This window comes from Alligator sinensis, unplaced genomic scaffold (assembly GCF_000455745.1).
Source record: "Alligator sinensis unplaced genomic scaffold, ASM45574v1 scaffold29_1, whole genome shotgun sequence".
Classification (NCBI taxonomy): Eukaryota; Metazoa; Chordata; order Crocodylia; family Alligatoridae; genus Alligator; species Alligator sinensis.
The window spans coordinates 2980842-2996115 of NW_005841933.1; the positions used below are offsets into that span (position 1 = coordinate 2980842).

General features: G+C 41.2%; 1 protein-coding gene across 14 annotated transcripts in view; it reads right to left on the reverse strand.

Annotated features, from left to right (window-relative positions):
* Nucleotides 1-15274, reverse strand: part of WIPF3 (WAS/WASL interacting protein family member 3) — a 68605-nt gene that overhangs the window by 1632 nt on the left and 51699 nt on the right. For 5 of the 14 annotated variants that reach the window (XM_025198956.1, XM_025198957.1, XM_025198961.1 and 2 more), the window contains 6 exons: nt 15087-15219; nt 13649-13774; nt 8550-9275; nt 7194-7346; nt 6448-6549; nt 3272-3394 (listed from right to left, as the gene is read on the reverse strand). In XM_025198956.1, the coding sequence (XP_025054741.1) occupies nt 3272-3394; nt 6448-6549; nt 7194-7346; nt 8550-9275; nt 13649-13774; nt 15087-15219 (1363 nt within the window). Of the gene's footprint in view, nt 1-126; nt 2365-3257; nt 3395-4280; nt 4365-5541; nt 5583-6447; nt 6550-7193; nt 7347-8549; nt 9276-12180; nt 12301-13648; nt 13775-15086; nt 15220-15274 lie in introns of those variants that run through there. The other 9 variants (XM_025198968.1, XM_025198963.1, XR_003093056.1 and 6 more) reach the window with 8 other exon arrangements.

Genomic DNA, 15274 nt, shown 5'->3' on the forward strand with positions numbered 1-15274 from the left:
ACGATGCGGGCCTCTATCTGTCCCTTCTCCACACCCTCCCCACCCCGGACTTATACCAGCCAGATGCTTCTCTCCAAGCTGCTGGGCTGTGCATTGACATCTACTGGTGACATTATTGGCTATACTGGCCAAACAAAGTTGATTGCTGATAATGTCAATTTTCCTTTTATTGGTGCCAATCTGATATGGACCGGTATATCAGTGCACCTCTACTAACTAGCAGCAGAAACCAGACGATGGCAAACTTTTCTAGAAGTTTATATATATTTTTTTTTCATACTTTGGTTTTGCAGCTGATACTAAGCATGTGTAACTACTGGACAGTGTGGCACATCTCCGTTATCCCTAATTTGGTCAGAGGTGAGCACTGATGTCAATGCAGTGTGTGCTGTTGTCACTCTTGTACCTTTTTATGCTGCATGAGACATCTAAAATTTGCTTTTAAGGAAATGAAGCTTTTATTTTCTAATGCTGAGCACTGTCCCCATTCAAATAAACACAACAAAAACAAGAAAAATCTAGTAGAACATCTACCTCATAGTCCTTTTAAATTGTTGATGATGTCTGCAGCAGTGTTATAAGATGCGCTGTTTAGTAATGCTAAGGAAAAGTAAGTATAATAGAAGCAAACTTCAGGCCACAGTCTGTCTTGTTTCAGAATTTGACATGGAAGCCAAAGTATAAGAGCTTTATCAGCACATGCTGTCAGAGGTTAGGCTTGCTAGCAATGCCTCAACCATTTTTTATAGTCTATATTGGTTCTCAAACTTGTGTTTTACTGAGAAAAGAAAATACAAACTGTAATGACAGCTATTGGATGGGCAGGCTTGTACACTCATATTTAAACTTCTCTTCCAAGTAAGTGAATCTATTTATTAAGTGTAACTATTCTGTTTATGCAGACTTTTGTTCTCACACAGAGCTCCACTGACTTCAGTAGGGTATGATGTAGTCCTTGCACAATTTAGTTGCAGGATCAGGAATTTCACATTGTTCCTAACTGAAGGGAATTCTTCCACTTAATAAAATGAAATGTCACAGTTGCTGCTCAATGCTTCACTTCACATTCACTTTGTTTTCATTCTGCCTTCTCTGCAATTCATTCTCCCTCTAAGCAGAGAGGGAGTCCTGTTTTGTACCCTGTCCTTTGGCTGCTACATACCATTTCATGCAGCAAGTCAGTTCTGCCCTCATCTAGACACATCAAGATGTACATAGTACTTCAGACTGCACAGAAACAGCCAATTTTGTTTGTATCTTTCTTGTGGGATCGAATGCATCTGCAGTCACTTTAAAAGATTCTCTGCATTTGAGACCCGCTGTTTGTTAGATTCAACAAATAGATTCATTTTAGTGGCCCAGGCAATAAATTACTGCTTATGCAAACAGTATGCCACCACAGATGAGGGGGTTTAAACCCATGCTCTTGTTTCAATGTACAGTACATAAAAGAATAGGTGCTGAGTTCCCTTCCCTCTGTGCTATCACAGAGGGGGCATGCAGTAACCACTGTGAAGCTAATTGAGGCTGGACATTGAGAAGGAAACCTGCAGAGATCCTAAGGACTCAAATAATCAGGGACTCAGGCAGTTCAAATGGTTAAACAAGTTTTGGTTTTGATGGAGCAAAATTGTGGGCTGTTCATGACTTTAAAAACTTCTGTCATTCACCTTTGAACTTGTAGGTAGATGGCAGGCAACTTCCACAACTCACTTTAACAACCATGGACCTTGACTATTAAGAAGTCAGCAGAAATGATTGGAAGTAGTATAGCTTTGTAAAACCAGGTGTGGAAACAGGGGCATTAAGCATGTGTAATGAGGGTAAGGGGAGGTGTTTGTGGAGTCTTGCTTTCTTTTAAAGTAAGTACCTAAGATTGCAGAAGTACTAATCACCCTTGATATAGAAACATCTGTCACTTAATCCATCTCAAATTAACCTTTAAACACTGTTTTGCTTTTGACAAACACTCTCACTATTTAATGAGACAGCAGTAAAGCATCTCTATTTAATGTTGTCAAATTCTGCCAAGACACTTTTAATAAATAAAAAAAAAAAAATCCTTATAAAAATTATGACATGGCTGTATACAGGTTACATACAGATAATAGGCAATAAATCATACTAACATTACAATGTAAAATAGTGATAATACTGTTGCCAAACACGATTACTATAGCATTAGACTTTTTCTATTGCTGTTAAAAGAACAATGTTCATGTTGACTTCAACTTAAATGTTACTTTTCTGTCATGTGCTTCTGCACATTTGTTTTATACAAGAGCAATTCATTCAGAAGTACCTGCATGCGCAGAACAGGTATGAGTGTGCAGATCTCAGTTCTGATATTCCTCCACTATACAGCTGGAAAATTTGTTTTAAACCAGGGGTGAGCAATTATTTGGGCCCAAGGGCAAGAGCCACAGAGGGAGTTTTGGTGAGCTGCTGCAGACTGGGTCACCATCCCCCACCCCTTGGCTTGCAACAGCTCACCAAAATGCCCCTAAATCAAGGACCACACCTATCTCTCACTCTCCTCAACTCCTTTCCCCCACCTCCCTCCACCCAGAGGTGCAGCAAGCCCTGATGCCGCACCCTGACCCAGAACCTGCTCGCCATGTCCACAGCTTACTCCAGTATCTGCCCAGTACACAGGAAACAGGTCTACCTGGATGTCTACAACAGCTGTGGACAACCGACAGGTTCCAGGTGGGGATTGGGGGCATCCAACCAGGTGTACAGCTGATGCCACTGTGTCAGCACTGGGCAGAAACAGTCCAGTCTGCCCAGCATCATGCTGTAGCTGGAGCTTGAGACACCAGCTGCCCAGAGGCTGGATCCCATGAGTTTGTGGCTGCCTGCCCCTGGGCCAGGTACAATCAGTTGGCGAGCTGCATCCAGCCCAAGAGCCATATTTTGCCCACCCCTGTAGATTATTTCAGTGACTCTAGAATCCAATCTCATTTCTGTAGCCTTTCCCTTAAACCTCTATGATTGGATTCACTGTTGTCCACCTGCCTCAAATTGTTGGGAGCAACACAGAACAGCCAGAGTGTACTGTCAAACCTTAGTCTGAGTCCTTAGGGCTATGAACAGATGTAATGTTCATAGCCAGGAGAGAGACTTTTGTTCTGGGATCATGCAGATTTACAGATCCACTATCCCAATTCAAATGCTTTTGAAGTATGCCAAATAAAATGTGCTTACACTTTATCATGGGATGTCCTGTTGTATGTCTGTATGGTTATTGTAGTTAATTATAGGGACAAACCTGCCAGGTTGTGTGCTTTTGCTGGCCACCTACTGGCAAAGGAGCAGCAAGGCAGCTTGGAAAGGCAACGTGACTGCCACTCCTGTTTTGATCCAGGGTCAAATGAGATGGTCAGTTTACAGCCTAAGAGGGACAGTAGATTTAGCATGTGTCAGAAATTTTTCTATTTATCCATTATTTCCAAACTTGATCATCTTCCTTGACCAAGCACAACAATTCCATACACTACTTCCCCGCCCCCCCCCCCCCACACACACACACACTCCCCTTTTCATTTTGCATATACTGTGGGGCTGGTGAAGAGAGAGCACCTCTGGAGGCAAGACAACCAGGGGTGGATCCTCCTGCACTGGGGCATTTGCACCCCCCCCCCCACCTTTGATTCCTGCTCCACCCAAAGTTTAAAACCAACTGCCTAGCAGTGGCAGTACCATTTCTAAGCAGGCAGTGCTGAGGGAGTCAATTGACTTTATGGCACCTTGTTATCTACCTGATCCCTTCTAAGAGCTTAATTCCACTGGTGTTAATGACCCTCTCCTTTTTAATGATCTTGATGTTCCACCAATCAAGTTATCCTTTGCTCTGCAGTTCTGCTGTCTATTAGCTGCTCTGGTAATGAAACTTCTATTTCACAGCCCTGTAGATTGTTTTTAACTCATTCCAATTAAGTTATATTTGTTTTTGCTTTAATCTTAAACAAAATAATATAACCCTAGCCCCCTAGCATATTAGTTAAGCTTCTAGGGTTTGTATGTTTTTAACCAGAGAAAAAATGTGTTGTTTAAATGTGATGATACATTTCACAATCTGCACCCCACTTTTCAAAATTCTAGATATGCCTCTGAGTGCAACAGAGCAGAACTGCAGCCTTAAACTGAAGACCAGAGCTAAGTTAGTTTTGGATTCCAAAGTCTGCGCTCCTTTTAAGGAAATAAGGTATAACTTGATTCTAAGAGAAAATGTTCAAATAAGTCTACAATCTACTCTAGCATCCTCTGAAACTGCCTACCTCCTCCTTGCTTTGAGCTGTGCAGCTCCTTCTGTCAGCTGCTTGCAGAACCAGCTTTGTCCAGCTGAGTAGGCACTGCTCTATCTGGAAAGGAGAAGAGTGAAGAGATGCCTGCCAGAGGACTCTCTTTTCTTGACTTCAAGAAGGCTGTCTGAAAAAGCGATTCAGACCATCTCTTGGGAAACCAGGAGGCAAACCTTCTGTGGTTTGCAATTAATATTTAGGGGACAAGGAGCTCATTCAGTTATCTATTTTGTGCAAAATCTAACAATTATCCCTCAGTGTCATTCAGTGGGAGTGGTAAGTACAAGCAATCCTATTTCTAATAAGTAGTAAAGCTTTTTTCAGCTATGAAAGGAGGCTTGGGAGGAAAGAGAACATTACTAGGAAGTCTAGCAGAAAGTGATATATCAGCTCCTGGGTGGTAGCAGCAATTCTAAAAGAGCTTAACTGGGGGGGGGGGATGAATGCTGAATAAAGGGGCAATCAGGAGTGATAATTCAACAGTTCCCTTATACATACATTGATTGGCATATGCATTCATCCCATTTTTTGCACCCTGGGCTTTTCCTGCAACTTGGAAAAGTTTTGCCCTGTCTGCCAAATATACATAGCTACCTATGCTACACTGATGTGTAACATAGCCAGGGATATTATACATAGTATACTATACGGTACTGCATGCAGAGGTGTCTACAGCTGCTTTACAAATGCAGTAGACTTCTCTGCAGTAATTATCCAGTGATCAGAGGGGGAGATAAAAATGGATGGCCAGCAACATAATTTATATAGGTCATAACAATATTGTTCATGGTATTTTATTTTTTAGATAACTAAGTGAAAAATAATTAAAATATAAGATCAAACTGTGTGGAGCAATTCTGGAAATACTTAAGGAAAAAACCTGAGGGTATTTAATACAAGAAATACTGTTTAAGATGACACCTCTTGCCCAAGACTGGAATAAGTAGTATATAATAAGCACAATCAGAAACTGAAAGCTTTTCGTATACTTTGTTTCAGGGTTTTAGCATTCAGATTTCCCATACAGTCTCATATAGTGACGAGGCCAGTTCTGAGAGTGCATAATTATCACTACTTTTGCAGTTTTAAAAATACCAAATTAGGCCTGGAACTGCAGCACTTGATTCAAGCAAATCTCTACTAATCTAACAAAGCCTCCTTTGTTTCATAATTTGATTTTGGGATCCTCCATCCCCCTTTGCAGTACTGGCCCAAAGATCCTTTTCGAAGAATCATCTCATCTCACATGTGTTCTTAGCAGAGGATTTTTAGGGGCATCTGAAAAATATGAAGGATATTTTTCATTACAGACTCTACTGTAAGTGTATTACAGAGCCATTATATAATGTACTTCCATGGAAAATGGAAACAACCTAACAAAAGCCTGGGTTTTTTGGTGGCATCTGAGGAGCTGTTATATATGTAGGATTCACAGGATTTATAGAAACAGAAGAAAGAGTAAAATATAGACTTGTGTGTATTCATCTATTCAAAATCTTGGGTTTTTTTCTAAAGCTAGGCGAGTACAAGTTGTGCTCTTAAAACAACCACCCGATTCTTTTTTTCCCCTCACCAAAGGTTCCAAACCCTTCTATTGCCTTTAAAAGGTGTATTAGTAATTGCTTCTGAAAAATCAGCTCTTATTTATGTGCCAAAAACAGAGTTAGGGGCCAACTTGACATACTTAGTGTTGAAAACTTTAATGTCTCCTTAAAATATATAATATATTCAAAAATTGTATTTACAAAATTGTACTACTACTACAAAGAGTAAAATTAATCTGCAATTACTATTTACTTCTGATTTCATGAATTAAAGCCAAATCAAAATCATGTTAGTCTGTTTATATAACATCAGTGTTGAGAACTTTAAAGAATGTTATGAATGCAATTAAAGCAGAGTGGAAATCAATTCACATCACTGTTTGCTTATTCTCTAGAGGCACCACAATGAAAGATGCTTCATTACTGCATCTTTGGGCTTCGTTATAACAGTAGCTATAATAATGTCTCTGTGAATATCCAAGCAACTCTATTTCATACTAATAATTGCCTGGGTGCTATTCTGTTTTTTCCCATTGACATTTTTAATACTAGATAAACATCCTTTGTCCTGAGGTTTGTGTGTTATATTTTACACTTACCCCTAGGCTCCTTGCTGGGATATATTCTCTGAAATGGCTTGAATTCATCAGGAGGGGGGAAGTCTTCCACAGAATGAAAAGTAAATTTAGATTCAAAATCATCTGGAAAGTTTAAAAACAGAATTAAATATTAGAATAATAAACGCTTATCACAATTAACAAAACTGATTTACCATTGGAAGAAAATTCTCAGTGATATGCATAACTTGATTACAGTTGCACGCAATTGAGATCTATCACTGAAGTTTACTCCCTGAAAAGACCCCATCATAGGAAACAAATTGCAGATGGTCCTGTGGACTCCCCTTCATTTTTTGTGCAGTTACACAGGACTCATTAGCCCGTCTGTGGCAACCACTGCAGTTGTTTACCATGCTGTTAGGACAGTATTTAATGTCCTTGGGGAAACTCCATCCTATAGAATTTAACAAGAATAGGACCAACAAGGTTTTGCTGATATTTCTTCTATAAAAGCCTAAAAATATTACAACCTTTCAATAGGGTTGTTGTAACATGCTGTAAGATTTTTACAATAAACATCTGATTATTTTTTTCCTTTCTGGTGGTCTTAAAAACAAACAAACAAAAACCTGTCAAAAAGATTTATTTTCTGTTCCATAAACCTATACTGCAGAGCATCTCTCGAAAGGCCTTTCACACTGCTCTTTCATAGCAGGCCTTCAAGTGCACACGCATACTGGACTTTTCCAGTTATTGTAAGGATTTGTGCCAGATAGATATATTACCAACGACGGGCATGTTTCCATTTCTAAGCTGTGGAGAGGGTTCACGTGCTGGCCAGGGTCCAGCCTGGGCATATGGAGACTTGCTTGTAAGTTCAGTTGTTGGTGATCTTGCTGGAGGCTGCGGAGGTAGAGGTAACTTCCCAGCGCCAGACACTTAAAGATACAGCACACAAAGGAAAGAAACAATAATGTAGGAATTTAAGAGCTCTTACATTCCTTTGAACAAAGAATTGACTGCAACATAGAACTGAGGTCTGCTGCAAAACCAAACAGCACCACCATGACAGTAAAAAGTTGCCTCATGGCTGCTGCTTTCCAAGCCTGGCCATTGACAAGTTCTGCTAGCTCTGTGCTCTAACACCTGGCTCAGTCCTGGAATTTCTGGTTAATAGGAAATTATAACGCTACTTTAGTTCTTATTTTGTAAAAACTATTGTTCTGATTAAAAAAAGCCAGCCCCACATAGTTCAGGCTGCTCTTTGGGAAAAGGAGCTTTTTCCATGCATAAGCTGGTAACTACAGGTAAAACTCTTGAACTGCTCCTGCCCCTACAAAATCCCATAGGAAAAGCAAATAACCAAAGAAAGGACCCAAAGGGTAAAATGCATCAAAAATTCTAAAATAAAGACTTCATTGAAAAAAAAACAACCCACACAATTTAGGATTTTTATTGCATGAACAAAAGGGAAGTCTGTGTCCCGTCCCGTCCCCCCCCCCCCCCCCCCCCCCCCGCAAAAGAAGACTGTTGGGGACTTGAATACATGTAAACTTCATGTATAGTGTGTTTTGGAGGTTTTTTGGTATAGTACTTTTGGAGGGGGAAAAAGTAGTGTTTTAAGCAAAACAATACTGTATTAATAACTTGAGAACCAGACATTATGAAAAATGACATTTAGGGAAAACTAAATAGTTGGAAACATTGTTCTTTGCAGGCTTTTGGGCACAAACACCCTTCTCAGGTACAGGGGGAGTCTAGTGTTTTGTGTTCTCTGCAACTGCTCAGACACTTTATTAGGCACTACAGTATGCAGCCCTGCTGCTCTCCCAAGAGGGAGCCTAAAAATACTATTGACTGACAATGGCGTGGCTGTACTCATGCACATACTGCAGCCAGCAGCTGAAGAATGAGAGCGCACATCTTGTGGTACCACTGTGCTACAATTAGCAGATCAGTGCTTGGGTTGCAGGAAGCACTTACTGTTTCACTTGGCATCATTACAATCAGACCCAGACAGCACAAGTGGGTCTCTTTGTAGAAATGTAGAAATAGTTTCTATACAATGAGAATGGATCATGTTCCTGTCCCCTTCCCGTTCTATTTTTCTGTAGTTACAAGTGAACTGAAATAACTCTTACCTGCAACTCTGCCTGGCCTCCTCTTCTGCACTGCTGCAGGTGGCTGAGGGAAGGGCGGGGTGGGAGGGAGAGGCATGGACTGAATATTTGGCTTTTGAAACTGGGACAGCAAGTATGGAGACTTGGGTGGCAGTGGAGGTGGCACATCACTGCTGTTTATATCCCTGGAGGGGGCAGGTGAGGGCAGCAGTGGCAAGGATGGCTTGGTTGAGGAGGAAGTATAGGTAGGAAGCAGTGGAGGCGGAGGTGGGGGTGGAGTGGGATGCAGATAGTCCCTTATTTCAGGCTGAGGGGAAGGAGAAGAGCTAGATAGATCATTTCTGACTGGAAGTCCATAGGGTGGTGTTAGGGGCAGAGGAGGCGGTGGAGGGGGAGGATGGAAAGCCGATGCTTGAAATTTAGCAGGCTTGTCACACTGAGGTGGGGGAGGTGAAACAACATTCTGGGGTGTCCATTTTGCAGGCCTGTCTGTAGGTGGAGGGTGAGATGGAGGAGATGGGAAAGTGAGGGAAGGTTTGCTGGAGGGAGGTGGTGGCAGCGGAGGGGTAGGCAGGCTGGGCCGAGTTGGTCCTGCCCGTGGAGCGCTGGCTGGCTCCCATGGGCTTGCTGCTTTTGCACCATCAGGTGGATTTGAAAAGTTACTGCATGTCTTTATGTTATTGTTCATTGGAGACAGTGGCCTGGGAAGAGGTGCTTGCGCTCCAGGTAGCTGTCCAGCCTTGCCAGCTGGAAGACAAAAGCTAGCATCAGGGTAGGTCATATGTAGAAGAATGCAGCAAGGATACCATCTCAAATCCCCAGACAAAAACAGCGTAGAAAGTGATGTCATCCTGTTCCTTTGGCATGTGTTTACATTCATGTGGAATATCAGCCAGGTAGGAGGCGGGGGAGCTGCAAGGGATTCAATCTGCATCTACGTAACTATCTCAGCTATGCACTCAGGGTATACAAGTGGCACAGCATCTGTACAGGCTACTCTCTCAGTCTACTGTAGCTCCTCTAGAATAGTCCCACATTGGCACCCAGAGACACCCGAGATGAGTCCGTTTACTGACCACATATCCATCACGTACACCAAAGTGAGCTATCAAGCACACATTTATTTTTTTACTCTTGAAAGTAATATATTGGCTCCATAGCTGTCTGAAATTCCATGTGCAACCCACACAAAAAAGGATCAGCAATTAATTTTCCTAAGATGCTCTCATGAGATTTCCAATGAGTTCATTTTATACTTTGTGCAGAGCTTCATGTTGCACTATCAACATGCCTCCAGGATGCCTTACTGAGCCTGGCATAGCATACTGGAAACTATTAAGAACAATGGTATCAAATTCATGTCTTGTTGCTCAAGTTTTTATCTGTGTTTCCTCCTGTCTCTATGCCCAGTTATGAAATCTTGCAAAAATGTTAATATTCACCACTCCTTTATATGTTTTGTGTCACAACTGCTATGGTAAATGGTTAAGATATTTTTTGTAGTTTATTATGTTGGGTGAGGGGAAACAACTTAGCACTGGCTAAATGAACCATTTCAAAATTATACCTCACTAAAGAGAGAATAAATGGAATAGCAAAAGGCGTGAACCCCCTCTGTAAAAATGAGTCTTTTACAGCTCATGGTCTGATTACAGCAAGATAAGACTAATGCGACTCCTTTCCCACCAGGAGGGACACTGATGTAGAAGGCCCACATGAAAAATGCTTGGTGAAATTCTGCTGGGCCTAGTTCCAGTTTCTGAGTACTGGTATAAAAAGCCTCATGTGAGTCAGTTAATGCACACAGTGGCAAAGTGCTCATCTTCCTTTTGAGGTTAATGCCAAGGTGACTGCATTTATTTTGAGAGAGCTGAAACTGACAAGGATTGTTGAAAGACCAATCAACTTTCTAGATTCATTTCTCAGCTGACTTCTGAGAATTCTAAATTCTGACCATTTAGAGCCAGTTGAGACTAGGGGCATCCCACCAGCTCCATTAGTGCTAATAATCTTGGAAGATGTTGTACAGATGGCTGCTAGAACTGTTTTAAGCACTGTGTACAATAAACCTCCAACATGCAGGAATAGATAATGTGGTATTAAAGCACTGATAGCAGTGGGCTCTTTGTTAACAGTCTTGGGCCTGAACTGATGCTAGCAGCAGTGCAACCTTTTTGAAAAGTGTGCAGATGGGGCTTTACTGTTCCTTACTCTTTCACATTACTAATATACAAGTGAGAGAGGTAACATGTGTGGGTGATATCCTTTATTAGATGAGCTGCATGGCTGGGATAGATTGAAACAAGCTTTCAAATATGGGGCCTTTTTCTTCAGGTCTGGAAACTATGTTCTGGACCACCACAACCATAATAATCAACCTAACATTACCACAATAATTCTAGATCTGAAAACTAGCTAAGAGGGACAAACAGGGAAAACAAAGCACAAACTTTTAGTGTCCAGTCCTCACCAGTTTCTGCCTGGTTTCATCGCAGACATTAACCCCCGCCCCACCCCAACATACCCATGCTTTACCAGAAGCAGTAGCATGTTACTTCAACCCAGCTCCACAGCATCTATATAGATAGGGTGCTTCAGCAGTGCTTTTCTGGTGCTTTTAGCTAAAGCTGATTTAATCAGCTATTAGCTAAAAGCACCAGAAAAGCCCCACTGAAGCACCAAGTTTATACAGGCCTTTGGCGAGCTGGGTCCAACTAATGCACTGCCTCTTCTGAACATGTGCTTGGCTTGGCAGAGGAATGCGTGGAATTTAAAGTGCTGGGTTTTGGGGGGGGAGGGGGTGGTGTTTTGTTTTTTTAACATCTGCAAGCAGCCGCCATGTAATCTGGGCCCTCTCCTGAAAATGTATGCTTAAAGAATATAGTTTTATTCTTGAGTGGTTCTTCTGAGGTCAATGGGACTACTCATATCAGCAAGAAGTATGGCTGTTTTATTTCATGGGCCCCAAACCAGCAAGCGCTTGTGCATATGTCTCACTTTAAGAATTCAAATAGTCCCATGCAAATCAATGTGACTACTAAACACACAAAGTCAAGCACGGGCCCAAGGTTAAAAAGTGACACAGAAGCCTCAGTTCTATTGAGAAAAAGGGTACAGTTTTTGAAGGAATCTTGTAAGATTTTCAAAATCAGCTGGAGCTAAGTGCTTGTGAAAATTCCACTAGCTGCCTATTTGTTCTTTAGGTGTCTAAATACTTTTGAAAATTTGGCTGCAAGTACTTTGCTAGATTGAAGTCTTCTTAGATCCATTAGGTAAAAAGTTTTTTTTCTTAGGAGCCTCTACAGCATCGGACAGCTCTAGTGCAGCAGAAATAAATGACATCAGAGGAAAGAAAATGAATATAGGTGACAGGGAGATTTAAAGTCTTAAAAGCTTAAAATCTGATTTGAGGAACAGCATTAGAAACATGCAGTATTTCTATAGTAGGATATTTTCCTTATCCCTATATATAATTAATTTATTATTTAGAATCTAAATGGCAAAGTATAGACATGAAGGACCGTATTACTTGGATGCCAAAGTAAATGAGAGATTTAAAAGCAAATCTCAAAAGCACTGTGGAATATTTTTTATTTGAAAGCACTAGTCCGATTTTGCTCATCTGTCCTTTCATAAAAACAGTATACCTTACCTGTCATGTCTCTTTGGCCTGCTGGTCTCAGAACAGGAAAGCCACCAGCAAAGAGACCACCCAACAATGGCTGGGCACTTCTGGTATTTGCTGAGCTATTTCCATCTCTGTTTGGCCCTTTGGATTCTATTATAAAGAGGAATGTTATACGTGAGATTTGTCATCTACATTCAGATTGTCAGAGCAAACTCTATCCGCAAACTCCATTTTGTGGGTCTAACATAAGCAACAAGTAACAAAAAAAGACCTTTCTATCTTACAAACACCTTAGAGCACAGCACCCTCTGGTGGCTAAAAGCAGTTTAGTCTCACGTTCAACCACTGTTAAACTAAAACTAATAGATTTTGGATTTGAATCTTTCATCCAATTCTGAAAAACAGAGGAACAGCATCTATATAGATAGGGTGCTTCAGCAGTGCTTTTCTGGTGCTTTTAGCTAAAGCTGATTTAATCAGCTATTAGCTAAAAGCACCAGAAAAGCCCCACTGAAGCACCAAGTTTATACAGGCCTTTGGCGAGCTGGGTCCAACTAATGCACTGCCTCTTCTGAACATGTGCTTGGCTTGGCAGAGGAATGCGTGGAATTTAAAGTGCTGGGTTTTGGGGGGGGAGGGGGTGGTGTTTTGTTTTTTTAACATCTGCAAGCAGCCGCCATGTAATCTGGGCCCTCTCCTGAAAATGTATGCTTAAAGAATATAGTTTTATTCTTGAGTGGTTCTTCTGAGGTCAATGGGACTACTCATATCAGCAAGAAGTATGGCTGTTTTATTTCATGGGCCCCAAACCAGCAAGCGCTTGTGCATATGTCTCACTTTAAGAATTCAAATAGTCCCATGCAAATCAATGTGACTACTAAACACACAAAGTCAAGCACGGGCCCAAGGTTAAAAAGTGACACAGAAGCCTCAGTTCTATTGAGAAAAAGGGTACAGTTTTTGAAGGAATCTTGTAAGATTTTCAAAATCAGCTGGAGCTAAGTGCTTGTGAAAATTCCACTAGCTGCCTATTTGTTCTTTAGGTGTCTAAATACTTTTGAAAATTTGGCTGCAAGTACTTTGCTAGATTGAAGTCTTCTTAGATCCATTAGGTAAAAAGTTTTTTTTCTTAGGAGCCTCTACAGCATCGGACAGCTCTAGTGCAGCAGAAATAAATGACATCAGAGGAAAGAAAATGAATATAGGTGACAGGGAGATTTAAAGTCTTAAAAGCTTAAAATCTGATTTGAGGAACAGCATTAGAAACATGCAGTATTTCTATAGTAGGATATTTTCCTTATCCCTATATATAATTAATTTATTATTTAGAATCTAAATGGCAAAGTATAGACATGAAGGACCGTATTACTTGGATGCCAAAGTAAATGAGAGATTTAAAAGCAAATCTCAAAAGCACTGTGGAATATTTTTTATTTGAAAGCACTAGTCCGATTTTGCTCATCTGTCCTTTCATAAAAACAGTATACCTTACCTGTCATGTCTCTTTGGCCTGCTGGTCTCAGAACAGGAAAGCCACCAGCAAAGAGACCACCCAACAATGGCTGGGCACTTCTGGTATTTGCTGAGCTATTTCCATCTCTGTTTGGCCCTTTGGATTCTATTATAAAGAGGAATGTTATACGTGAGATTTGTCATCTACATTCAGATTGTCAGAGCAAACTCTATCCGCAAACTCCATTTTGTGGGTCTAACATAAGCAACAAGTAACAAAAAAAGACCTTTCTATCTTACAAACACCTTAGAGCACAGCACCCTCTGGTGGCTAAAAGCAGTTTAGTCTCACGTTCAACCACTGTTAAACTAAAACTAATAGATTTTGGATTTGAATCTTTCATCCAATTCTGAAAAACAGAGGATGGTGATAAGAAGTCACTCATAACCTTTCAAAAAATCATGGGTTTCATTAGTACCAGCTCATCCAAGAATCCTTCCTGCTGTTCAATATGGTATTCCAGCACACAGTCATGCAGCCTTATAGAAAGCTATTTTTTCCTTCAGTGTTAGGAATGCTAGAAAAACATTTGACAACCTGCCAGTGGCCATAATTAGGAGCCTAGGAGTGGTCTTGTGTGAGAATGGAATGACCCACTGGTGTTTCAGAAACTTATAATTATTTTTAAACATTATTTTCATCATTTAAGTACCACATTTTTGTTTCTAGAAGGAGGACTTGACAAAAAGTAAGCATCTCTAACTAAATGAAAGCCTAAGTTGCTCAGCAGAATATTTTTGTTTCACTGCTTCTAGGACTTAATAGACAAGCAAACAGTTTGGCTAGACATTCTTTCTTTAAATGTGTTTATGAGAAGGGTTGACTAAATTTGTTGCTGTGAAATGTCTATGATAGCATGTTATAACATCAGAAGTGCACTTAACTAACAAATCTTGAGCTCATGACTTTGAGGGAGTTATAAGTTTGGCAAATTAAGTTTCTCTTGATAGCTGCACATCCTGTTAAGCAAAATTGATGTTAGACCAGGTGTTGGCAATGTTTTTGGGCAGAGTGCCAAGAACACCTGAAACCTTGACTTGTAGTTGGTATGCCAGGGGTAGACAGCAGAGGAGCTGTGACAGCCCTGATCCTTGTTGTGGCAGTGCAGCCTTCCCCCTTCCCTTGAGGCTCTGGGCAGGCCCCTGCCACCCACCAAAGAGATTGGGCTGCTCGCAGCAAGGGGTGGGGAGGCTGCAGGCACCTGCACCAGGGCCCACAGAGTCCCAGTTCAGCTCATTGCTGGTGGCAAGTGCATGCATGCCTCAAGGTGAATGGCAGGGAAACAGCTGGGACTGCAATGCCACAACAAGGATCAAGCCCCTTGTGGCCCACCCCGAGGTACACATACCAAGGTACACATACCAAGCTCATTGCCTTTGCGTGCCATACACAAAATGCCTTTGCCATGCACACTTACTTTCAATTTGTGGTGCACTTCTGTCATTGATTTGTGCTACTTTCCTTAAGCGAGTCCCGTGCTGAATATCAGCAAGCAATGCACTTCGAGCTTTTTGGTCTTCCTTTCTCGGTTTTGGTGGTTCTGTACTTGCCTGTTGAAAACAACAATGTTAAGCACTAAGACAGTTAAATGCTGGGAAAAAGGAA